This window comes from Gallus gallus, chromosome 4 (genome assembly GCF_016699485.2).
Source record: "Gallus gallus isolate bGalGal1 chromosome 4, bGalGal1.mat.broiler.GRCg7b, whole genome shotgun sequence".
Lineage (NCBI taxonomy): Eukaryota > Metazoa > Chordata > Aves > Galliformes > Phasianidae > Gallus > Gallus gallus.
Window position 1 is genome coordinate 83,414,674 of NC_052535.1, and position 25,943 is coordinate 83,440,616.

Sequence of the window (25,943 nt, forward strand, 5' to 3'; positions counted from 1 at the left end):
TCCTTGTAGGTGCCTGGAGGAGCCGGGTCTGAGGCCTGCAGCGGGCCTGGCTTTGTAAGATGTCATTGTCAGTAAACCCAGAGTGCCCCTTCAGCCTCATTCCCATGATGAGTTTAAATCAAAGAAATCAATGCGTAGAAACTCCACAGCAGAGTTTTGTTTCTGTTAAGTCAGGTGTTCCTTATTGGCCACGAGTGGAAGCAGTGGGGGATATTTCCCCCATAAGCGCTTCAAAGATTACATGGCTCAGAGTCCACTGTATTTCCACAGGTAGTACATACGCATCCATCACCTGCGAGATAATTAATATATACACGCCTATCTCAGGTAGCGACTCATGAGGTTTCCAGTCTGCTATTCTATGGTCTCTTCTACTGCCTAGGTTCCTTTCAGCATCATGACAGTGACAGTCCAGTCGGCCTTTTCCTTCACCAACTGGTCTTCCTCGCTCACCCTTCTATATAAACGTTCTTCACTGACACGTGCTCAGCAGGAGAATGCCTATTATAAGTAATTTATAGTACTAAAATCATAACGTTTGCTCACTCAGCACTTGGCCATTATTTCTGGACATCTGCTCGCCCTTAGATAGAGATAAATTTGGCAACATGTCTTTTAATGGCATATACTGGGTTGCTGGGAGATAAGGAGGATAGAGAGGAGTGTCTTGACATCTGCCTATTGCATCCCAGCCTACCCCCAGAGAGACAATTCAGCTTTGTGTGGAAGCCCTGGCTTCTTTTGATGTTTGACAAGCCTACTCATATTGTTTCATTATTGTATTTCTTTTGCTGAAAGTCTTTTGTTAAAACTGAACAGATTTACCACATGCTTTCTAGTCTATAATGCTACATCCATTACTATTTGCAACATCTAAAAGCCATTGCAGTTTTGCAAGCAAGAACTAATCACGTAATACAACAATTCAACAAGTGTATTTCTAAGAATATGCTCCTAAAATATATGGTGTCTCTAGTTTTTCAAATCAGCTATTTCTAAAAACATGTTACAAAATATATTGTTGCCTACTTCTTCAAATACCATCCGGGCCCTCTGAAGGAAACGAAACTTGGCAATATAAAAGTGAATGCAGGATCAGCTCCTAAGTCAGAAAACCTTTAGATCCGCTTTCAAGCTTGGGTTCTGTTTGGAGATCTATGCTGATAAAGAAATCCTTGCAGTCTTCCATCATCTTCAGGCCTTTTGTGCAGCTGTCCCACGTGGCTCTGACAGCATTTTGCCCCTTCCCCTCCTCCAACACAAAACCTTCAGTCCCCTGTAGCCCCAAGTATCTTTACAGTATCTCTGCTATTCTGCTTAAAATAACACAGAACGAAAGCTTGCTGCTTCACAACCTGATTTTTATTACTAATCTTCATTCCAACAATTAAAACAGTTCTTGCAGTTCTTAGCAATAATAACATGACTGATAAAACAATAAACTTGGCAACAATGGCATCCTTGAGAATGAAATAAGATGCCTGCAATTCAAGTGTAGTTGTATTGATATAACACTCTTAACTCAAAAATTACCAGATAACTGTGAATTCCCAACCTCTGTCTATGTCAGTAACACTGCAACCTGCCAGCATAACACTTCACACTGTGTGGGCTGCATTTCCTTTTTAGTTCCCTCTCAGTTGCACCAGTCCTTCTTTGCTGTGTTTCTCTTGTTATGCAACTTCCCTTTTCTTTATAAGACAAATTAGTGGTTGGCGACCCTGCCCAAGGCAGGGCCTTGAAACAAGATGGTCTATGAGGCCCCTTTCCAACCCAATCCATTCTTTGATGTGATTCTATGATGATGATTCTATGATATTTCTATGTCAGTAGGAACCAGAGATTGCCCTTTACTGTGTTTTGGATATGTTCAGCCCCTTGTAGCCCCACATATGTCTACAGCATTTCAGCTATTCTGATTCAACCACCTTCGGAATAAATAATAGTAATAATAAAAAACAATGATACAGAAAGAAAGCTTGCAGTTTCACAACCTGATTTTTATTATTGATCTTCATTCCACAAACTGAAACAGGTCAAATATCCCTTGGGCCACAAAAAAAAAGGTGAGATTTTGACTGGATATAAGGAAGAAGTCCTTTACAATAGGGTGGTGAGGCATTGGCACAGGCTGCCCAGAGAGGTGGTGGGTGCCCATCCCTGGAGACACCCAAGGTCAGGCTGGAGGGGCTCTGAGCACCTGATGGAGCTGTAGGTGTCCCCGTTCATTGCAGGGGAGTTGGACTAGATGGCTTTTATGGATCCCTTCCAACTCAAACGATTCTATGAAACGTACCTTAAAATTTCTCTCCCTTTAAGGACTCAAGTCTCTGACCGTTCTCTAAAGAAAACATCACATAATAAAATACGCCACGAAACCCAAAGAAAAGTGTCGGTTTTACTTTAGAGCCTCAAGCAAAACACCATTAACCAACTTCAGAAGGATGTTACTTTCACACAGAACTCTTTGAAGTTTAGAACTCCAATTAATTTCATTTGCAAGAGCCGTTAAGCATGAAGTTACGCCTTCCCGAAGCACCAGCAGGCAGGGAACGCCTCGGCCCTGCAGAAGGCGGCAGGAGCGGAAGCTCGCATTCCCACTCAGATTTACACCCGGCCCAGGGGCGGAGTGCCGGCGCGGGGGGGGCGGAACTACCGCTCCCAGGGAGCTGCGCGGCGTCGCGCCGGGCCGGGCTGTGCCCCTGTGGGCGGGTGGGTGGCGGGAGCGGGGCCCGCGGCGCAGGATGGAGAGTCCGGCGGTGACCTTCACGTTGGCTTATCTGGTGTTCGCCGTCTGCTTCGTCTTCCCGCCCGACGAGGTGCGCTCGGCCGGGCTGACGGTGCAGAGCCTGTTGGCCGCTTGGCTGGGCAGCGAGGACGCGGCCTTCGTGCAGTACCACCTGCGGCGCAGCACCGGCACGCTGCTGGCGCACTCCCTGCTGCCCCTCGGTGAGCGGCGGGCCGGGGGGTGGGCTGCCTTCCTACCTCGGTGCGGGCAGCGGGCACGGTGCGCTGCTGTGCCCTATCTGCCAGGGTTCTTAGTGGTATACACGCTTATCTTTGTCGCCAGCACGTGGAGTTGCAAAGGAGTAATGTTTTATTTAACTTGGAAGTTCAAATCAGCTTCCTTTGGTGATGTATTTCAGGTAAAGTCAGTGACAGGTAAGGATCTGAAGTACCGAATGTACTCTTGTCCTGGCTGAGGAAAGAATTGTCCAGATGCACATCAGTGAGCGCACTGGATAGGTTAACCAGGGGTCTGCATTGATTGGTGTACTTAAAATTAGAGAATCATAGAATATTGCAAGTTGGACTCATAAGGTTTGAATCCCGCTCTTGGCTCCACGTGAAACTACCTCAGAATCATAGGATTATTTAGGTTGCAAAGGCCACTAAGGAAATCTAGTCCCACCATCCACCCAAATCAACACATATGGCTGAGAGCATCGTCCAAACACTCCTTGAGCTCCAGCAGCTCAGGGCTGTGCCCACTGCCCTGGGCAGCCCGTTCCATGCCCACCACCCTCTGGTGCAGACCCTTTCCCTCACCCCCAGCTGCCCCTCCCCTGGCACAGCTCCATTCCGTTCCCTCTGGCCCTGTCACTGTCAGAGGAGAGCTCAACGCTGCCTCTCTACTCCCTGTGAGAAGCTGCAGCTGCCATGAGGCCTCCCCTCAGCTCCTCTCCTCCGGGCTGAACAAACTGAGGGACCTTGGCTGCTCCTCACGCTTCTTGTCCTCTAATGGTTAAAGCCATTACACTTAATTGTTTCCTTTTCCCTGCAGGTTATTACTTTGGTATGTGCTTCGCTGCACCTGAGAAACACCTTTGTTTTTTCTACCTGGCCTCAAAAGAATGGAAAACTTTCTTCTTCTTTGCTGTTCTCCTTCCAGCAGTCAGCAGCACCCTGGCATATTACTGGTCACGGAAGGGTTGGAATAACCACCCATTGGCCCGGACACTCGCTGTTTATGCTCTGCCACAGTCAGGTTGGAGGGCAGTGGCTTCTTCCATCAATACAGAATTTAGGAGAATTGACAAATTTGCCACCGGAGCCCCAGGAGCGAGGGTGATTGTTACAGACACATGGGTGATCAAGGTGACCACCTACTGCCTACACGTTGCCCAGCAGCAGGACATTCATTTGACTGTGACAGACTCCAGACAGCATGAACTCACACCAGACTCAAACATGCCCGTGCAATTCCTCACCATCCGTGTTGCCAGTGTTAATCCCTATGTGAAGGCGTTTGATATCCGGTAAAACAAAATAACACTTTGCAATTATGACATATATATGATATACGATGGTGTTCGTGAAGTGTTTTTGGGGCAAATCTGAAAGCTCTTTGAGTCTCGCCTCTCTCCCTGCCTGGTGCTCAGCAATGCTGTATGCACGGTTCTACCATGCAATGCAGTGAAAAAAGGTTTAGAAAGATTCACGTATCCACAGTAATAAATGCACAGTGGTTAAACAGAAACAGAGGGATTGCCCTGTGTGGTCCTCTCTTAGGAAAAGGGTTGTGCTGGATGCAGAAAGAAGCAGGTGGAAAAACTTCAGTGAAAGGTGGATATTGGAAGAGAGCAATAAGAAGCAATAGAGAATAAAATAGAGAGAGAATCTTCAAGTCTTTGGTCTCACAAGTTTTGGTGGTGAAGAAATAGTGATATGTCTAAACTTGGCTGTTGTTCACTCATATCTTTACCCCTCCCTCTGCACAAGGCTCCTCATTTTGTCATTGCTCAAAAGAATTCTCACTGAGCTACTGCAAGTCAGCTGCCCTTAAAGCTAGGAAGAAATTCCAACCCATTTCTGATTGATGAGTTCTAATAGCAGTAAATCATAGTAAATGTGCTATGAACAATTAAGCCTTGTTTTCCAAGGGCCTCAGCTAATTTTTTAGCAGTCTTCCTATGTAGCTGAGCAAAAGTACCAGTCCTGCAGAAACCCTCAACGCTGATCAGAATGGTGCTGAAATCTGCCTTGTTCTTGTGTTAGGAAAGGGAGATTGTGCTCCTGCAATTATATATTTGAAAAGGTATTTGAGTGTCCGTTGTTGTAAATGTCAGCAGCCTTTATTTACCAGGTAATGAAAAGCAGGCAGGCTTGAAGGTGAACAGATGGCTCCTGGCAAACATGAGGAAGTCATAGAGATGAGGTGTCAGAAATGGGGTGATATGCTCAGACTGAGGGGTTAAGGTAAGCATTACAGGATCCTAAGAAGACTATCCACCTGTGAGAGTGGTGACCAAATAAATACTAAACAACTAATCGTCTTCTTCTCTAAGTGATAAAACCACATCCCATCATACTGGGAAAAGCATGAGATCCTCGACAGTTTCTTTTAGGGAAAAGAAATCCAAACCCCAAAATTTTGTGGTTAACCAGAGTGGCATCAAGAAGAGTTCTTAGAAGTTCTTATAAGAAGATACATCAAAAATAGCAAGTATTCTGGAATGCCATACAGCATTTAAGAACAGTGCCATTGGACAAAATTCACTTTTAAAGAATGTAGGACCATTGTGTATTTCCAGAATCAGAAGTAGGGGTGTTTCTGAAAGAAAAATGCTTCTGTGTAGGCAGGCCGTGTTTCCCTCTGTGCTCAATGAGAGTTCTTTATCTGGGTACAAAGGTCTGTGTTATTTTCACAGTCAGCAAACTTTATTATGCTTCAGCAGTTAAAACAATGGAGACCACCAGGAATTAAAGATGAGCATTGCGTTGTGTTGTGCTGCAGGAACTGAGTTGGGGCAGAAAGATTGAGGTATTTGGGGGCAATGTTCCCAAGGCTCCTCCGTAAAAGCTGCTTAATGAGTGGAAACAAAGCTGGGGAAATCAGAGTGTTGTATTTTGAAGGGTAACAACAGTAGTGTGTCACTACAGGATCTGTACAAGGCCTCATGTGCCATGTGGGGTCTGTGGGACTCAAGGAGACTTCCTTTACTAGAAGCAAGCTAGTGTGAAGCATGACCTGTTGCTACCTGAAGTCACGTCCAGCAGCCATTTGCAGCCTTTGTGAAATTTCAGTTTTAATCTATAGATGTATCAGAGAATCAGAAATGTATATTGACTTTCTCCTGATACTTACATGTATTGTATCAATACATGATACATGCCTCATTGTACAATAACTAATTTCTGTCCTCAGGGGTTAATATACTATGGTTAACTATATATATTACAATAATTAACATAGTATAAGGAAACAGCACTGAAAAGGTGGGCAGAAGCTGTGCATGCAGTATTTTATAGATATTTCATGATATGTGTACTTTTGTTCATGCTCTTGAATTGACTGACTGGATGTGAAGCTTGAACTTGCTTATATATGCAGGCTGGGATCCAGGCAGGAGGACTGCATGTTCTAAGAGATATCAAGGAAAAAAATAGAAACAACAACAAAAAGGCAGACAAAACAAACCCAGCACAACAGTTGGGTTTTCTGTGTACTCACTTTTCTGATGTTAACCACTGCAAGGTACTATCAAGGTATTTGAATGGATAATTGAGGTAACATTTTTTTTCCATCTTTTCTTTTTCAAGGCTGAACTCGGCAGAGTATGGGGAGCTCCGAGAGAAGCTCCGTGCTCCCATCAGCAATGCAGCCAATGTTGTGATCCATCAGAGCCTTAGTGATTTATTTCTAGAAACGTTTACGTCTCTGGTGGAAATGAACCAGACGTATTCTGTTCCAAGCACTCAGGTGAGACTTTCTATCCACGTGAGACTGTAATCATTTATTTTACAATATAGCTGAGCCTCTGATTGTTGGAATTGGTAACTTTGTTTACTTTGAGTTCACCTTCCATTTCAGTAAACATATAATAAACATAGATCGAGCTGCTGCTTCTGTTTCTTCTCTAGAAAATGAACTGTACTGTGAACATCATGTTTTTGAGACATGAGAAATAGCATAGCAGAAGTTGTTTCTATAAAACTTTAAAACATTTGGACATGGTGAGGTTGCATTTCCAGAGAGTTTATGGAGCTGGAGTAACAGCTGCTGTTCCTGGGCTTTAAACAGCTTGCTTTTCTAGACAGCCCAGTTTTGCTGGATCTTCTCCTGTAATAAATTAATAATTCTTAAGTGGGACTTGCTTTAATTGTAAATAAGGCCATGGAGTCCTTCCTTCAGTAATACTTCTGGGGACCTGATTAGTATTGCAGTTCTTACAAGGAGCAGTTGAGGGAACTGGGATTTTTCCTTCTGGAGAAGAGGAAACTCAAGGGAGACCTTGTTGCTCTCTAACTCCCTGAAAGGAGTTTAGAATGAGATGGGGGTCAGCCTCTTCTCCCAGATAACAGCAATCGAATGAGAGGTAATGGCTTCAGGTTGCGCCAGAGGAGGTTCAGGTTGGATATGAGGAATGATTTTTTCCCAGGAAGAGTAGTCAGGTGCTGGAACAGGCTGCCCAGGGGGGTGGTGGAGTCAATGTCCCTGGAGATGTTCAAGAAACATTTATGTGTGGCACTGAGGACACGGTTAGGGGGCATGGTGGGGATGGACTGATAGTTGGACTAAATGATCTTAGAGGTCTTTTCCAATCTTAACGGTTCTGTGATTCTGTGGTTCTGTGAACCTGACTCGAGGAAATGAGGCAGTTCTGCCTTGAGGTTCTGTCCAACTCAGATTCCTGTTAAGCTTCTGTGCAGATCGTTTTCCAAAAGCCTTTTAGAGAGCAGTAACAGAAGGCATTCATTGCAGTTCATAGTTGTGACATTTTTCTCTTTCAGGAGCTGGAGCCATGCATAGGATGCATGCAGACTATTGCAAACATCAAGCTCATCAAGAACTGCCAAGAGCCAAATGAAGGGGAATGTCAGCAATGCTACTGTCGTCCAATGTGGTGCCTCACCTGCATGGGCAAATGGTTTGCCAGCAGACAGGACCAGCAGCACCCAGAGACCTGGCTGTCGAGCCACGTGCCTTGTCCAACTTGCAGAGCCAAATTTTGCATTTTAGATGTTTGCATAATACGATGAATAACACTCGGGTATGTTTTAACTTTTTAAATTTGGATGTATTTCATAGTGGTTTTGGTCAAAAGGCCCATTAGCATTGTTTCTTAGACTTTGCATTACACAGGAGTGCAAGATCCAGAGCTTTATTTTACAGCATTGAGAACAGATGTACATCTTCTCTGTTCTTCTCAATTTTTACCTTTTGTCTTTGGTTTTTATTCATAGATGTCAGTTTCTGAAAAATGTTGCTTGAAGCTTTTAGTAAAATTTTGCTTTCTATGTCTTGGATTGTATAAAATCATCCCATCCATGTTTGCAATACTGTTCTCTTGTTAACAGAGGTATTTCTGACTCTTTCATAAAGGGCTAACTGAGAAAATTACTTTAGTTAGACTTCACTGATACTTTTGTTTATTCTTTAATCCATCTGCAAAGTTCTTATTCATCTTTGCAAGTGTTCACCAAACAAGAATACCAGTTGTTCTCTTTCTGCTGGTCCCCTCCATTTACAAAGGGGATTGGTTTCTGTAGACAAAGGAATTGAATTCCTGAAGATGTGTAATCTCCACAGGGACCTTTTATTCTATTAATCTGCCTCCAGTTTATTTTTTGATGGACATATTTATTTCAAACAGAAGGATTTAGAACTGTACCCTGCTTACTTGCACTGCTATTGCTGTGCAGTCTTAAATCTACAGAGCTACATTGCTTAGGGTTTTAGTGTTTTCTAGGTGATGGATTTTTTCCTACATTTCAAATATCTGAATTATCTAAATTACCTGAAAGAATGCTCAACTACTTCAAAGCCTTTACTTTTTTTGTTATTATTTTTCTCCTGAAGAATTGCCTTTTCCCTGAAACAGATGTCAGTATCAGAGATAGCAGTTGCTGTGCTAGGCACCCCAAGAATGGCCATCATCATTTCCCTAGTGAAAGTTTTTCAGGCTTGCACTTCAAAGCCTGATCATAAGCAGTAGACATGGTTTTAGCATTTGTAGGGTACTGGTGCATACTTCCAGATGCAGTGTGCATCCAAATAACGTGTAAATTCAAATCAAGGCATTTTCCATAAATTTAAGGAGCCATTCTCCTGGACCTAAATGCAATGCTTACCATTTCATCTGTCCATCAGACACTTCAATAAACAGTTACTTGGGACACTTCTCAGTGAAGAGCTTCAAGCTGCTGGAGAATGTGTGAGTTCTTACATTGCTCTGTGCACTGCAGTGGCTGAGATGCAAGTGTTTACTTGCCCAGGTTGTTTTTCTTACGGAGCAGTAACTTCCAGAAACAAGTGGGCCAGATGATGAGAAAGGTGTATTTTAATACTTTGGAGAATGGAGGAGAATGAAAGCCCTGATACTTCCCATAATCATAAGGCTCTTGATTGTAAATCAAAAGCACAAGTGACGTGCCAGTGCTTAACTGGCACGTCTAGATTGCCATGAGAAGAAAGATTGCTTTGAGCAGGAATTGCTGGCAACATTTTTTTAACCTTTAGAAGAGTCTTACAGGGCCAGGTGGTGTTGTCTCCTATGCACCTTCTCACTGTACACCAGACTTTACAAGACATGTTTACTTATGGTAAGTTTGCATAATATGGCACAGATGTAAGGGATGTGGTAATTCAAATAGTTATAGAAGGGAATGCATAATTTTGAACTTTGTCACGGACAGTCATTCAACTTGTACATCTCTCTTTCTGTTTGGAATAAAAATATTTATTTTAAAGATCTACGAAGATCATAAAGACCTTGAGACTTCTAGGTTATAGCACATGTAATTGCAAATATTCTTATTAAAAAAGAGTCAATTGCCCGTAATTTCGCATGGAGTAAAAGCTTTTGATTCCCAATTGCTTGTGCAGTACAGTTCTTCTTTAGAGAAATCTATCATCTTTGAAGTTTTTATTTCAGAGGAACTCAGCTTTTACCCATCTTATTTCTTTTGCCAACATGACAGTAAAACAAAGTCATAGTCATAAATGTATAGTACTCTTGAATCTTTTGATGGTTGTGCTCTTTCCACAGAAGTGCCTCAACTTAGTAATAATTACAAAAATAAAAGGATGAATTATGTTAATAATAGTGCCTGGCTTATGTTCCTTAAAATAAGCATTTTTTCTAAGTCTGAATTCTCATGGTACTCTGGCATGCCTCCCAAGCTTTTAAACTTTTAGAAGGCAATGTTACAGAATGAACTTGTTAAAAATGTCCAAGACATACTCTTCATAGAGACAGTAGAAGGCAAAACCATGACACATTTCTGAGCACAGGTCATCTGTTATCTTATAATTCACCAAACGTGGAATTTATTCCTTCTATAAGTTTTCCTACTATAACCTGAATGTAGAGGGCTCCATAAAAGAAGGCATGAAAAAAAATTAATGTATGCGTCTCGGAGGAAAACAAAACAAAAGAGAACAGCACGGGATCTCATGAAATCAGCGGGGGAGATGTTCAGAAAGGCAATAAAAGAACAGTGTGTTCAATTAATAGTATGAATTCGGGGATGTTTCTCTAGCACATGGGTTTCCATCCTTTTGGCCACATTGAGTGAACAAATTATCGTGTTGTAAGTAAAATATGTAGTTAATGAATATAAATAACAAGAGGTTTTATTTTTATACATTTTTAATTAAAACATAATTTTAAAAGGGTAACAAAACCATAGAACTAGAGGAACATTTGACCTTGCTTTTGTGTCAGTAACACATCCATGTCTGGTTCTATGGAAGCAGTTGCCATTCTTAGTGAGTTCTGAAGATACACTTAAGAGATTTCTGATCTACTTGTATTCTTCCTGTGTTATAACAACGTAATGAGCACAAAAAAAAAGGCATTTCATACAGTTTTGTACTTCCTATACTACAGCTGTTAACACCCTATTTTTAACTGTTGACTGCAGACACTGCAGATGTTGTGGGTCGCTTTTACCCTTCCCAAAATTACACAAAAAATTCCCATAGTACACACCCACATTTCATTGGTTATCAGTAGATGATACTCTACTCGTCTGCATTTAGAAGTCTTATCAATCTGTCATTTCTTATCAATATTATATTTACCACCCCTTCTGAAGCTATAAAGCCTGGCTTATTTGAAAATGTTTTAAGATTATTTATGGTTGTGAAATATATACTATTCCTAATTTTATTAATTTTATTAAATATATATTAATTCCATGATTTTGAAGTCTATATATATAGTATTACTCTTGTATTGTATGTGTTTTAGATTTTATCATCAAACATTTAACTGCTTTTCACACAAAAAGCAGCCACTAAATGCATAGTCTGGCAAGTTAACAAATTCTGAGAAGTGAATTAATGTAGGCATAAGGCACATCCTCTGTAAATCCACCTTGAGCATGCTTGGATGAGGAAATTTAAGTGATTATTACTTGTATATTCCTCCCTCATGATCATGACGGTGGGGTGCTGGCACAGCTGCCCACACAGGCTGTGGGTGCTCCATCCCTGGAGGAGTTCAAGGCCAGGTTGGATGGGCCCTGGGCAGCCTGATCTGGTGCCAGATCTGGAGGTTAGCAGCCCTGCCAGAGGCGGGGGGTTGGAAGCTGATGGTCCTTGGGCTCCTTTCCAACCCAAGCCATTCTGTGAAAGGCACAAAACCATGACGGCTGCTCTGAAAGTAATGCCTCCTGTTTTATGATGTTGGCCCACATCTCCAGAGACAGATGCTGGTGGGATGGCAGGAGAGGCTGAACCTTTCCAACGATCCTCTGTTACACCGTATTGCTGTGTGAGGGATGGCAGAAGAGGGGCACTCTGAGAAAACCCCGTCAGCAGATGTGGAACAGAACTGCTCATCGCTGGTGAAGACGCACAGCTTATGGTGGTGACTGTGTTGAAAGAGTGTTTTGTAACTGAGAAACGCGTTACCAGTCAGCGTTCAAACCTCAGCCACCTGCTTAATAAGAACAACCGCACGCCCCACAGGTACCAACCCGCGGTTCCCAAGTCTGAGGGAAACACCGCCCCGCGCATGCGCGCTGCTTCGAGGGGTGGAGCCGCGCTCGCGCACTGCGCCGGGCCTGCAGCCATGTTCCGCGGCGGCGGCGGCGGCGGTCGACCCAGCCATGTTCGGCGCGCAGCAGGGCCGTACCGGCGGCGGGGAGCCGGGAGGGCTGCGCAGGTGAGTGCTCCCGCGGAGGGCCGGGTGTGCTGGGGCGGGGGTTTTGCACCCTCAGGGTGTGCGTGGAGCGGGAGGGGCTGCGGTCCTGCGGTCCTGCGGTCCTGCGGTGCGTGGGTCCTGCGTCGGTTCCGTAGGGCTTCGCCCGCTGTCCCTTTAGCGCGGGAGGCTCCGGGCCGGGATTGCGTGGGGAATGCTGGGGGGAGACGGGCGGGGGGGCTCCGGCGGAGCGCAGCTGGGAGCCGCTGGGAGATAGAGTGGTTAATTGTTATGGGTGAGCGGGGAAGGGTTTTGTCCTTTAATTGCCTTCACGAAATGTGAACGTGTCGGAAGTGTCCTTTTTGCCTGGAGTAAATCGTGTGGTGTACGGGCGGAGCAGCGCGCTCCCGGAGCGAGCCAGAAGGGAAGACAAACCCAGAGTGCTAATCCGGGATTAAAGTAACACAAACCTTTCCTCCTCTCGCTTGTTGGCTTCAGGACGTGCAGAGACCCGGCAGTGCGTGTCGTGCACGGAGCGGTGTGGTCATGGTTGTATATCCAGATGTGGAAGGAGCCTGTCAGATCTATTGAGTCCAGCTCCTGGCTCCGCATAGCCACCACCAGAATCCAAACCCCGTGTCTTGAGAGCAGTGGCCGAGTGCTCCATGAGCTCTGTCAGCTTGGAGCTGTGCCCCCTGCTATGGGGAGCCTGCTCCATGCTCACTTAGCATTGTACTTCTTGCCCTGTGAGCCAGGTCTGCTGTCAGTAGGTGCTGCAGAGCTACTGTATGTGGCGAGCGATCATTTAAAGCTGCCAGAACTGAGTAGGAAGACAAGGAGAACTCAGCAAACTTGATCCTTAAGCAATCCTTGGCTGTCCCTTCAGTGTATTTCAAGTGCCCTGTACTAGCTCCAACTGCTTATTTGTGAGGGCTCCATGTAGTGTCTGGTGAGGGATTTCCAACCTCAAAATGTTTTACTGTGAATGTTTGACCTACTTCTCCTTAAACATGCCATTTCCTGTGCCAAAACTGACAATTCTATGTTTGCCTCTTCCAAGGGTTTAGTGATGAAGTAGTGAGTAAATGAAGCTAATGCAGTGCTAACATAGGCCTGTCTGAATATTGGCATGTCAGCAGTTCCATAAATACTGCTGACCCTTTTTTCATTGCAAACAGAGAAAAGGTAGTTCTGCTTTTCCAGAAGTTAACGGTTTATTTTAGAATTTGGATGTCTTAACTACAGTAGTGGAAGACGCTTCTGCAGTAATTGCACTGTGTAACACATTTTCTAAGTTCCTGTTGCCTGAATGAGTAGCGTGGCACAAAGTCACATATCTCTATGCCAAAATGATCAGCGTTTTGTAACTGTAGGTGATGATACTTATATTTGGTTTTCAGAGTTAGTGTTGAATGACACCTTATGACTTGATTCCTGATGAAAATGCTTATTTTCCAGTTCTGCGCAGCATCCACAGTGTTGGCACCAAGAGCAGAAATGTAGGAGCTGGAATGATTCAGGTTCTTTGGCGTTTGACAAATACCAATATGGCCATTTAGACCACTGGCTGGAGAGGTAAGGAATACATGGGAGGTTTGTTTAAATCGAGTAGTTCCATTTATTGTCGTCTTTGATGGGATTGCAGTACAAGGAAGCATTTGCAGTGGCTAAGCTGGTACATGTAAGAGATTGTCAGGTCTGTGTTCTGATGTAAAGTTCTCCTTGTGACTGTTTTCGTAGCCCACAAAGTAAAATGAATTATTGCTGCAGAAGGTGACTTAAGCTAAAATGATTTATTTGAATTTGAACTGAAATGGGGTAGAAGTACTCTCAGGGCGTTTACAGTTGTGGTGGAAGCTGTGTTTGCCTTCTGCTGAAGTTTATGTTATGAGCAACAAAAGCTCATAAAAATTTCTTATTTTCCAGCTCTATAGCAGCAGGAGATTCTAGGCCTCTTTCTAGTTGCCCCAGCTGGGAAGGTGGAACTGAAGAAGGGAAAGCAATGAGGACATCTAATAAAAAAATGACAAAGTAGGTATTGAATAATTAAATTACTGTTCTGTGATCTTTGACTGCTTCATGTGCATTGATGAAGATCTGAAATGCAACCAGGCTGTTTCATGTCAAGCCTGAGGAAACCTAAAGGAGAGAACAGCAATGAGAAGGTTAATCTACAAAGCTGTTTATGTGATGATTTCAAACTCTTTCGTTTTAAATTGCAAGGGAATAGTGAAAGGAAAAACAAAAAGCAGCCTTCTAGGCTTAGAAAGAGAAATAGCCATAAAATCACTCAAGCCTTTATATTATTCATTTTTGTGGAGTTGAAGTTTTAAAATATATAATAGCTGTTTCCTACAAATGTGTGGAAATAGTTATGTGCTGCTTTATTTCCCTGTTGTGGCACTGTCTGTAAGCTTATAAGGCAGCTCAAGTGTATGTTTACTTATTACAAATCTGAATGATTGCTTAAACTTAGAAACCTCATTGGTTTTAATGGTTGGTTTGGTTAGCACAACTTCCAGCTCTGTAAACTATCGAAGTAAGCATTGCTTCTACTGTCTGTCAGAGTACCTGCAGTTATGTTTTTATATGCTTTGTTGTAAAGCTATTAAGGTGCTTTTCAGCTTTGTTCTAACTTTTTGTTTTTAAGCTGTGTTTCAAATGATTCTGCTACCCCATCTGAAAGGGAAACAGATGAAGTGGTTCTGAGGAGAAGACAGAAACAGATCAATTTTGGGAAGAACACACTTGCTTATGACAGATATATTAAAGAGGTTCCTAAGTAAGTTGCACTGTGTTGTACATTTCCACATAAACTTGCTTTTCCTTGATGTATCTGCAGGCCAACACACAGCTTTAGTTTGTTTTCCTCGAGAAGAAGCTGGACTTTTTTTGCATAGGAGTTATTTAGTTAAGGAAATTTCATAGCTAAATGCTGCATTTGTGTATGCTGTTCCTATAGTAGCAAACATGCTTTAAATTTAGTATTCATCTGCTCCCTTTAGCCTTTCTGGTGACTGCTGCTTGGCCAATACAAAGTCAGTTGATCATAAGAAAAGATGCTTCAGTGAGGAATGAATTAAGCCTTGCATTTAAATATTGCTAACCAGTTTTCAGTCATTAGTCAGTAACTAACTGAAATGAGAATTCAGATTTCATGCTTTCAGTCATTCTTGCTCAGGAGTTAAACTGTGAATTTTGGAACTTAAATGAAGACTTTGCAGTCAGCCCCCTCTGCTTACTGCAGACTTATTAGAATTCAAAAGCTATTTAGCAGTAGCATGTGAACATGCTTCTGTGTTTGTTGTTTTGGGGATTGTTTTACAGAGGTGTTGTTTTTACTTTTTTTTTTTCTTTTTATGACTTGCTACTTAAGAGTTGTCCAACTTTCTCTGGGTTCTGCCTCTAAGAGCCTATTGTGAATATTGCTAAGCAATGCAGGGAGCTCTGTAAGCAGGTTCCTGTTGACCAAAAGTTGAAAGATAGAACTAGAAGACTGGAATGCTGTAGTGGGATGGAAAGTACCATGATAACAGCAGCATGGCAAAGTCTTTGGCTGTAGCAAAATATATATAGCAAATGAGAACGTGCCCAAATAAATGTCGCGGCTACAGACACAAAAATAAAGGAAAAGAGCTACTTGCCTTTAGAAGACCTCTAGAGACAGGGATCTCCAGCAAGTGATGCTCTCATCTCCACTGCCAACCCTTAAATGAGGTCTGGGAAGGTATGGATCCTGGCTCTGTCCCTTCTGGTCACTCAGGTACATTGCATGCACGTGAGTTCCCCCGGGTTGGCCCTGCCTTCCCACCAGGTGCTCAGTCATTGATTCAACCTGTGGTTTAGAATTTCCACTGCAATGAGTAAAAGTCAACAGCAGGTATTGTACATTATCCCAGATATTTCACAATACCACAATTTAACTTCATGGAAGATACAATTATAGGTGGAGAATAGAAAAGGTGAAATAACATTCAGGAAAGTAAACAGATACGCTATTTAGAAAAAATAAATCTGGGTAGTATTTAAAAGGGCAGTTAATAATACTATTTCTTAGCAGGGGTCTCTTTATCTTACAGAATGATAGCAAAACTGATATGGCTAAGTATATCAGTCTGTGAAGCTGTTATGAAAAACCACTTATAGTGCTTTGTTTGATTTAAAGCATTGTAATATGTTCTTTCCCTCCAACATGGTAGGACTAGAAATGTATTATTTTGTGCTGAAGGTACTTGGGGGTTGACCCCTTCCAGCAGCCAAGTACCCACACAACTCTGTGCTCACTTCTCCTTTGCCAGTGGGGTGGAGAGTGGATTGAGAAGAGTGAAATTTAATAGGTGAAGGGAGCAGGGGAGGTGGTGGATATAAAGGCAGTCATTTACTACCTCTCACAAGCAGGCTTATACCCTGCCATGCTCTGAGCAGTGCTCACTTTGTAAGATGCCTCCCCTTCTTATGCTGTCACTTTTTTTTTTTAATAGCCAAGCATCAAGTTATATAATATGGAATGCTGCTTTCATCACAGCTATTTTTTCATCCCAGCTTCTTGCCTGCCTTCAACTTAATGGCTGCAGGAGGGAGCTCAGCAAAGTGAGGTTAGGTCAGATAGCCTTGAAGCAACCTTCAACAGCAGTCAAAATAGTCGTGTCTTACTGACACTGTTTAAACATAAATCCAAAGCTCAGTGCTTTGATGTCTTGCTAGACTGAATAACCATCCTGTCTGAAACTACTGTATCTTTTGTCTGTTGTAAACAGTGTTTTAGAGTGCGCCTATTTCAGTTTAGGTGTTAAAAAATAGGAAAGCTATTTATTACATTACTGATGCTTGCTTTATCTGATGGGCAGGATTTTTTTGAAGGACAGAAGTCATGTCTTGAAATATAAATGCTACTGTGTATTTACAGGAATCAACGAATACCAGGAGTTCATCCTAGAACACCAAACAAATTTAAGAAATACAGCCGTAGATCGTGGGACCAGCAAATCAGGCTGTGGAAGATAGCACTGCATGCATGGGATCCTCCTACTGAGGAAACATGGGATCTGCAGCCAGTGTATGTATCGGTGATTCAGTCAGCACACCTCTTATGGCACAGAACTGTTAGAGCAATACTAGCTGTGAGCGAGGAGGGCAGGGGGGAAAAAAAAAAAGTCAGGCTCAGAAATGGGAGAAATCACTTGAAAACTTTATTTCCTGTTTGAATTCTATTAATCCTCAAGACTGTATTTTATTTAGTCTAAATTTATTTCCAGTAAGATACTTTGAAGAAGTTCAGTCTGTCTGCAGTAATGCACTGTCTTCCCCTGTGTGTTTACACTGGTTAGTGCAATGTAAAATCATTTCTCTAGAAAGGGAGGGACATAAGCAGAAATCTGGTCATTAATGTTCCTTGACTTTGATAACCTTTCCATCTTTGCATTTTCTGTTGTCACTGAAGCCATTCTGCTGTAATAGTGGTAAGTAAGAGAATTCAAGAATTCTAAGATTAAAGAGATTTCTGTGCTCTCTGCATGAGTGGCAACTGTATCCAAGATGGAATTTCTTTTTAAGCTTCTTATACTTTTGAACAAAGCTGGCTTCATTCACACCACCTGAAAGTTTTGGACTAGTAAATAGGGAGGAGATAAGTGAATACACTTCTATTAGCACTATAACTGCAGTGTAGTTTTTAGCTATGCTGTGACTGAACTGCAGTGAAAGCTGCAGGTGTTTGCACCATTTGAATGTTATTTGAGATTAACTATTAACCAGCGCAGCTTAACTGTTTTCTTTTTAGAGCAGTAAGCTAGTTAGTTGAGTAGTATTTTAAATCCAGGGTTTTTTTCCTGTTTCTAGGAGTACAGAACCCTCAGGCAGTTCCCAAGAATGGTTCTACAAAGATCATGATGATTCTGGTTCCGCTATATTTGATGAAAAGCAGTACAGAATTAAGTGTGCAGATCAATGCAGCCAGACAGACTATACGTCAGAGAGGTACGAGATATAACTTCTGTGACTAACTAATTGCAGTGACTAAATACACACTGCTGCTATCAGGTTGTGTTTGTTTTTTTTGTAGGAGAAGTCCGATGAGGGGAACAGTTAATGCTGAGTCTGTTTGGTGTTTACATTGTAGAATGTAGTCCATCTCTATTACAGACAATTGAATGCAGGAAAAATTAGCACCATTACAGAACTTCAAAGTTAACAGCAAAAGAAAACAGTGTTCCTTCTACTTCACTGTTTATTAACAGTGTTGTGCTTGTTTACACAAGAGCAGGGAGAGTAAAAGTAAAGTACCTTATGCACTTAGTTGCATACTGAGATACTTTGGGGGTTATACGTGCTGAGAATAGTTCTGCTTCCATGCTCAGTGAAGTTCCTTGTGTGACTGTGACTCGGTTCTGTTTTCAAAATCCAGTGGAATGGTTACCAAATTTCAGCCATTTTTTTTAAGTATTCCTCCATTATGACTGAAGAATCATACCCCAAAGAAACCAAATCTTACCATATGCCATTAATTTACGAAACTCTGGTAAGCATTTAAATGCAGATAAAAAATACTTTGTGTGTAAAATCTACATCTTACTTTTGTAGTCCCTGTTCTCCTGATTCTTCACCAGTATGGAAACGCAGAAAACGAAACAATCCTGACTCCTCTGTGGTTTCAAAGGGCAAAACCCATTATGTGCATATGTACCATGCACTGGAAAGGTATGAAGTAATTCTGCATGTGGTATGAAGCGATGCTGTAATTCATATGACAAACTGACTCGGGGAATATAACTGGAATTTCTCTCCTCTTGCTAAGTAGCTTTAATTTTCTTTAAAAACGTGTGTGATTTAATAAGGACAGGAAGTCATGCCACTGTAAATAAGTTGTGTAATTGCATGTGTTATTGCAAAGCTGACAAAGTCAGCTTCATTGTCAGAGGATACAACATTGGTTACTTGGGGGCAAATCATCGGGTCATAGAATGGCTTGGGTTGGAAGAGACCTAAAGGATCATCAAGTTCCGACCCCCTTGCTCCAGGCAGGGCTGTTGGCTGCTAGATCAAGTACTGAGTCAGATCTCTGAGGGCCCTATTCAACACCTCCAGGAATGGCGCATCCACAGCCTCTACTTGTTCCAGCTCCTCATAACTTGCTCAGTAAAAAACTTCTCCCTGACATTCAATAAATCTGTTTTCTTTTAGTTTTAAAACCATTCCCCCTTGTCCTGTCACTGTCCACCCTTGTAAACAGCCATTCCCCTTCCTGCTTATATGCTCACTTCCAGTACTGGAAGTCCACAATGAGGTCTCCCCGGAGCCTTTTCCAAGCTAAACAAGCCCAGTTCCCTCAACCTTTCTTCATAGGAGAGGTGCTCCAGCCCTCTGAAAGTAAAGGAGTGTGTGGCATAACTCTCTAGACAAAGTTATGTCACAGCCACAAGTAAAGTGAAACAATGATTTAACTTTTGGGGAGATTATAGGCTTCTCGCTAGCCTCAGTAAAAATATGAATACTGGTATTTTTTTCTTTACTTAGCTCCCTTATCTTCTGAAGAATTAAGAGAAACTATGATATAAAGCTCCATGGTTTCCAACCTTTTCATTTTCTTTCTAGTCTTACAGAATCAGGACATCAGGAAGCTTTTACTAAATGTTCAGAATGGGAAAAATTTGGTGAAAATGATGAAGTAATGACAGTACAACACAACATAGAAAGAAAAAGGTAAATTCTGTAATGATGATCTCTGTTAATTGCTTGCACAGTGATGTTGTCTTTTTTTTTAAGTCTTGTTTTCCCTTCACAGATTAATACTGTTTAGTTTGTGTTTCTCTTGTCTGCAGCATGTAGTATGTTTGGTTATTTTTGTTCTTAGAGTTTATGTGGCTTTTCCCAGTGTGATTCCCTATCTGCTGCTTCCACCATGAAGCTGCAAAATGCTAAGCCCTTTCCCCTGCTGTCTTATGGAAAACAATGGCACTTGGCAGAATTGGGCCCTGTGGCTGTTACTTTCTTCTCACTTGCTATGGCCAGGAGCTGAAAACTCTCTCCAGAAGTGAAGCAGTTTTGCAGCTGACAGTTACAGTGGCAGTTACTTCTTTTTATGCAGTGACCCCATTCCCACCAGTTGTTCTTCAGGATGGAACAATCAGAACAACACGAGCATCTTTCTGCCTGATAGCAAAACTTGCAGAGACTCAGACTGCCAGCTGGAGAGGTATAAAACACAGCCTGTCAATCAGGCATTTTCATATGTTAAGTTAGAAGCATGCTTGTGTTATTGCCATATTCCAAAGCAAACTTCTATAGCAGTGAATTTTTTATTGTTATTTTTTAGGGATGTCTTAGTCACTAATTTATGTGGTGTATGGTAAAATACTATCCTTAAAGGTCTCGTTATAGTTTATTACAGTAAAACACATGTTGTATTTGGTATTAAAATGCTATTGTGATTAAGCTACTTAGTCATTTTGGAACTGAAATAGATGTACAGAAGGAAAATGTATGGATTTTTATTTGTAGGCTTAAGCTTTGTAGCAGTTTATTCAAAGGACATCGGTCAGAGTACCCTGAAAGGGGATGGGGAAGTACTGAAGACAGAATATTGAGGAAAAAAATTTAAATACCATGGTGAGTTGATGGTGACAACTAACTTTTACCCATTCAGTAACCCATCCCATTCAACAGAATCCAATGGTTCTGTTCAAGTAGATCAGTTTTTCTATTCTGTTACTATGATTAGTATTCCATCCTATCCTCTTATATTTAATTCAGTGCCTTAAAAGATCTAATACACTGAGCTTGGTGAACTGAAATGATGCATTTTATCCTCCACCTGCCTCTTAATATTTTGTGATGCAGTCACAACTGTGTTTGCAGCAACAGATTTCCCTGAAGGTTTTCTTTTGACCTATAGATTTTTTTTTTAATGCATTAATAGGATGGATTCTATCTTGAGTTTTTCATGATCGTTGTATTTTATGTAATTTGATTGTCCTTGATCTACATGACGTATGGAATAGGATATAAATGTATTCAACAGTCAATGGCTGGAATATTCTGCATATTAAAACTACTAGGAACGTGGCACCCAACTGGTTTTACGTGACTTAAATCTTGTATTCCTTTAGTAGTATGAGGAAAAGGCAGGTGGAACTCTAACAAAAATATGTATTTAATAGCATTTCTTCTATTAGCTTAAGTGATTTTAAGTTAAATTGAAATATAACTAAGTCTTAATGTGTTATTTTTCTGAAGTGCTAATTTAGTATTTGTAAATATTTAGTCTGTCTTTGTATATAGAAATATCAAAGAAGGACTTTCTCCTGCAACAGAAAATGATTTGAAGAATAGGATATAGTCTGAAATCAGCAGATCAAACCTTGGACGACTGGTGCAGTCTCCTAAGTTCTGCACTGAAAGAGGAAGAGGTTTACAGTCAGCATTTGTGCAGTCAACACAAGGTGAAACATGCAGGTGAAAACAAAAAAGCATGCATCCATAATGGAATTTGAGAGCCTTTCTGATCTTCTGGGATAGTCAGTTGATACTTATCAGCTTTGCAGTTACATGTCTATCCTGTTGAAAGTATGCTTGGTTTTCAAAGGAAAAAAAAAATAGAGCACATTGGGATTGTGCTAATTAGAATTAAAAGAAATGTTTTTTGTGAATTAATAACAGTGTTTAGGTGAAGATGATGTAAGGGGTTGGAAAAGAGAGGCTCAACTACTTCATTTTGTCACTTGCAAATAATTTAGTTTGATATGTAATGCTTTGTTTTTACTTTAAGTTACATTCTGAAAGTGTTAATGCTGTCTTTAACACTTTCTTCACTGTGGACTTTGACTTAAAGCATGGTGTAAAAGATTAAGTTCAGTGTGCAATACTCTGTTCTATTTGTTACTTCTGTAACATCACAGCTTAAGAGAGTAAATATTGTCATTAATGACTAGATACAGTGTGTGTATAAAATACTGTTTTTCTTTTTGTTTAGGCATCTCCAGATCTTTAAGGATAGACTGTCTTCTGCAAGCTCTGCCTTGAGTGTAAAACCTCTGATTTTATTCAGATCTTCCTAAGATGATGGATGTTCTTTAAAGCTTTTGTGAGGACACTTCTACTTCACCTATGTTGACAGATGACGTGCATTATAAAGGCTCCTTCTGTTAATGGGTCTTGCTGTTGCCATTTGGGGATCATGCTGCTTAAAGCAAACTAACATTCTGCTGGTGAATTGGTCCAATGTTGGTCAGAGTGAAGAATGCCACCTGCTGAATCAAGGAGTTAAACCTTGTTTTCTCTACTGGACCAGGATTGTGTATCCAGGCTGGAGAACTGCTTCAAAAGAATGTAGATAATTCCAGTTTTGTCTTCAGTTGCTAAAAGCAAATTGCTCTTAGCTTTTCGTGATCATCTTTTTGGCTTATTTTCCGTTCTCTGAGATAAATATATATTAAGCTAACATCTGCCTAAGTGGGAAGGGAGAGATTATCAGAATCAGCACCTTCTCTTTGAGGGGATGAGACTATATAAACAGCCACGTGATCTGAATTCCTGGATTTCACTTCGATGTATATTGCAGTGTGACTGAAGAGCCAGTACTGCTGAAAGGATAAGATGATGAGGTCAGTGGCTACTCTTGTTACAGGAATTGAATGAGAATCAGCAGTATTTGCAGGTTTGGAGCTGCTTGGGCATGGGCTGTCCTGGATAAACTGTGATAATGTTGACTTTCCCTTGTTTTACTTTTCTAGTGCTGTGCTCCAAACATTAAAGTGAGGGTTGTGACTCCAATGGAGTTTAGATGATAACTATGTGTCAGGTAAAATATATTTTCTTTACAGAGTTTGTATCGTGCTACTTAAGTCACATACATTTGTTAGAGCTGTTAATTGTCTTTGTGCAGTGGTTCAGCTCTGCCATTGTTAGATGGCTCTTCATAAGGCCACTGCAGGAACTGTGGCCTTGAGATGATGCACAGTGACCCTGAGGGACTGGCAGCGTACTCACGGGGCCAGGCACCCACTGTTCTGCTGAAGCAGGAGCCTGCTTGCTTGGAAATTACTTCTAGTCCCTTCCAAAGCATTACTTCAAGTTGTTGCTTAGATTTCTTTCAAGTGAGTTTTGTAGAACTTCTCTGCTAGTTTGAGATTTTCAGATACACTTCTCATTTATCCAAGGCATCAGGAAAACTTGACTGTATACAGCATTACTGCAGTGAACTGGAGCATTAGTTTGCCTTCACCAAAGCCTGTCAAGCTTATAGAAGTTTTGCTACAGTGATTGTGTATAGTAAGTTTGCTAGTTTCCAATGAAGAAAAGACTCAATATGTAGGGGGATGTGTGCTGCCGCTTTAACAGGAGTATATTAGGATTGGTGGCAGCTGCTGCTCAGTACTAAGAATGTCCTTCTGGCTGTATGCTTGCCCAGACATAGGAAGAGGGTGAGGCCTCTTGTCCACTTGTACTTAAAAGTCAAATTAGCCAACCTCCCACCATTGCGGAGTGAAAGGAGGCTGCCTGCAGGTTGGTGAGGCTTGTTCTCTACATTTCCTGCAGCATCTGGGACTCATTCATCTGTGCTTATGCATAAGGTTCAGTGGAGTCTCAGTGTGAGGTAGCTCAGTCACGTACCACAGCATGGTGTGTGTATACAGGGAACAAATCTGTACAGCACCTTCTGAAGTACTGTTCAAGAGTGATGGTGTTCCAGTGTGCATGCTTCCATGTGTTTTATGATGATTGTAAATATGAGAGTGATATTTGTTTTTTGGCATATTGTCTTTATGCAGAGAAATTAAAGTCTTTAACCTTTAAAAATGCCTCTTAGTCTGCTTTCAGTGTTGTTAGTGCTTCATTATAAAAGGAATACATGGGTTCAGCTGCCTTTCTCTTTGTTTCAGGCTGTGTTTTTGGGGAGTGGGGGCTAGCTCATGCTGAATGGGGGAGGAAATACTCTTCAGAAGGAGTTTACACTACAATATAGGTTGTGTCCAACCCCTCAGCTCTGACATCTTGTCATGAACTTGCATGTAGCCTAGTGGAAGGAGGGGAGCAGCTGGGGCCCCAGGACTCACTGCCATAAGAAGGGTGTCCCTGTGGAGTGGATGGAGCTGTCAGCTAGGAGTAATAGGCTATCATGAAATGCTTTAGCTCAGCTGTCAGAGCCCTTAAGCTTTTGTCTGGGATGGATGGGGTCTGCAGCAAATATACAGATGCAAATCCATAGGATTTGTAATTTGTCAGCTCTTAAAAGAACTTGTATTTCTTGGCTGAAGATTCTTAGATTAGAAGTAGAATAACCAGTCTGCCTGTAGTGGTTATATTTGGAGCAAAAGTATTCCCTAATCCAGGTTCCATGCATCTGGACAAGCTATGCTAGCACTACAGGTGGAAGGATACTGAGCAGGTAAGGTTTGAGGTCTACTGATGTCATCTCATGCAGTGCTGCCATTGGATGTAGAGCCATTTTAATGCCTCTTAACTAATAATCTTATCATTCTAAATAGCGTAGTTATATTGTGAGTTCTGTTGTCTATCTATCCAGAGCTATCTGACTTCAGGATTTATAATTCAGGTAAGTGAATCTAGCATTCCATCTCCCATTTATTTAACAGCTTTCCAGTATTGCTGCCAGTTTTAATTAAAACCCAGTTTGTATGCCAAGATTTCAAGCTTCATCATTTCAGATTTCTTCCATGAAGTGACAGACATCTCCTGCTGGCATACATCCACTGGAAGGGTCAGTTCACAGATACATTATCAGTGCTTGTAGAAGCAGTCCTTCAGCAGTGTTCTGAAATGCCACAGGTTGTGTGCTTTGTTTTTGTTTGTTATTTTTAAACTCTTGAGGTCACAGTGATGAGTGTAACTCCTTCCCTTAGAATTCCCACTGGGCTGAGAAAGTGCTTTTGTGACGGATTTTCTTTGCTGTCAAGGATAGGAATGATGCAAGGCAGGTATAATCCTAAAGCTGTGTTAAAGAAGATAGTTCTGCTTGGTAAGCTGAATTTAGCATGTCTGTAGTGCTATAGTAACTGCTTTAGGGCTTCCAGGCCCCTCTTGGATGAATTCAGGTAAATGTGCCATTAATTCATCTCAGAGCAAGGCTGGGGAATAGGGGTTTGATTTCTGTTTTGAACTTCAAGCATGTCCTTCATCCAGGAGTACAGTTCTGTTATCTGTAGCAGTGTGTGGGAGAGTGGCAGCATAGCACAGATGCAAGCACAGCTATTTTTTACAGATACTGCACAAGAGATACAGTAATGCTCAAGGTGAGGCAAAGGGAAAGGAATTGCCAAGATAGATCACTTCAGCTGTACTGCTTTCAGCTCTTAGTGTTCTGCTAAGCACAAAGCCAGCCTGTTACTGCACAGAGGGAGGCAGCTTGGAGACATTCTACACCAGAGATCTTGCAGAGAAGAAAAGTGCAAGACCTGTGTACAGAATGTGAGGGAGAAAACAGCACGAGGTGGGGGAAAAAAAACTCACTTCTCCTTTACATCGTTCCTAACCATTACTGGTTTCTGTTGGAGTGCTGGCTATGCCGATGCATATGCCGTTGCCATGCAGCTGGCTCAGTTACCCGCAGCCGCTGACCATTACCTGGCGGGGCGCTTCGCTCCGGCGCTGCCATTGGTGGCTGCGGGCGCAGGGAGCGCGCGCCAAAACGGCGCTGAACCGCGCTCCAATCTCCCGCCACGGCGGGGTGGGGCCGGGCCGGGCCGAACCACCGCGCTGAGCTGCGGGGGGGGAGAGAGAAGGAATTCGTGTCCTGGCGCCACGCGTGTCACGGTTCCAAGCGCGTTCCGAGGCGGGTTGGCCGGCAGTTCCTCCGTGCTCACGGAGCGGTTGGGGAGAGGAGGCGCCTCAGCGGCC

General features: G+C 42.1%; 2 protein-coding genes across 2 annotated transcripts; both read left to right on the top strand.

The window, feature by feature from the left end:
- Positions 1–2,654: 2,654 nt before the first annotated feature.
- TMEM129 (transmembrane protein 129) lies at positions 2,655–10,044 on the top strand. Its single transcript, NM_001031168.2, has 4 exons — positions 2,655–2,949; positions 3,785–4,259; positions 6,544–6,703; positions 7,735–10,044. Exons 1-4 carry the CDS (start codon positions 2,745–2,747, stop codon positions 7,981–7,983), a joined length of 1,089 nt encoding a protein of 362 aa, NP_001026339.2. The 5' UTR covers positions 2,655–2,744; the 3' UTR covers positions 7,984–10,044.
- Positions 9,534–23,885, top strand: LOC422901 (stem-loop binding protein-like). Its single transcript, XM_046940377.1, has 13 exons — positions 9,534–9,546; positions 11,921–12,116; positions 13,551–13,667; positions 14,019–14,123; positions 14,743–14,874; positions 16,999–17,148; positions 17,931–18,068; positions 18,672–18,788; positions 19,683–19,790; positions 20,176–20,283; positions 20,589–20,696; positions 21,352–21,542; positions 22,060–23,885. Exons 1-11 carry the CDS (start codon positions 9,534–9,536, stop codon positions 20,686–20,688), a joined length of 1,284 nt encoding a protein of 427 aa, XP_046796333.1. The 3' UTR covers positions 20,689–20,696; positions 21,352–21,542; positions 22,060–23,885.
- The last annotated feature ends 2,058 nt before the right edge of the window (positions 23,886–25,943 follow it).

Excerpts from the sequence above, each read along its gene's own strand:
- TMEM129 (NM_001031168.2), top strand. The coding sequence starts at position 2,745 with ATGGAGAGTCCGGCGGTGACCTTCACGTTGGCTTATCTGGTGTTCGCC. Across the intron at positions 2,950-3,784 it reads GCACTCCCTGCTGCCCCTCG|GTTATTACTTTGGTATGTGC; the intron begins GTGAGCGGCGGG and ends TTTTCCCTGCAG. Across the intron at positions 4,260-6,543 it reads GTGAAGGCGTTTGATATCCG|GCTGAACTCGGCAGAGTATG; the intron begins GTAAAACAAAAT and ends TTCTTTTTCAAG.
- LOC422901 (XM_046940377.1), top strand. Across the intron at positions 18,789-19,682 it reads ATGTACCATGCACTGGAAAG|TCTTACAGAATCAGGACATC; the intron begins GTATGAAGTAAT and ends TTTTCTTTCTAG. Across the intron at positions 20,284-20,588 it reads TCAGACTGCCAGCTGGAGAG|GCTTAAGCTTTGTAGCAGTT; the intron begins GTATAAAACACA and ends TTTTATTTGTAG.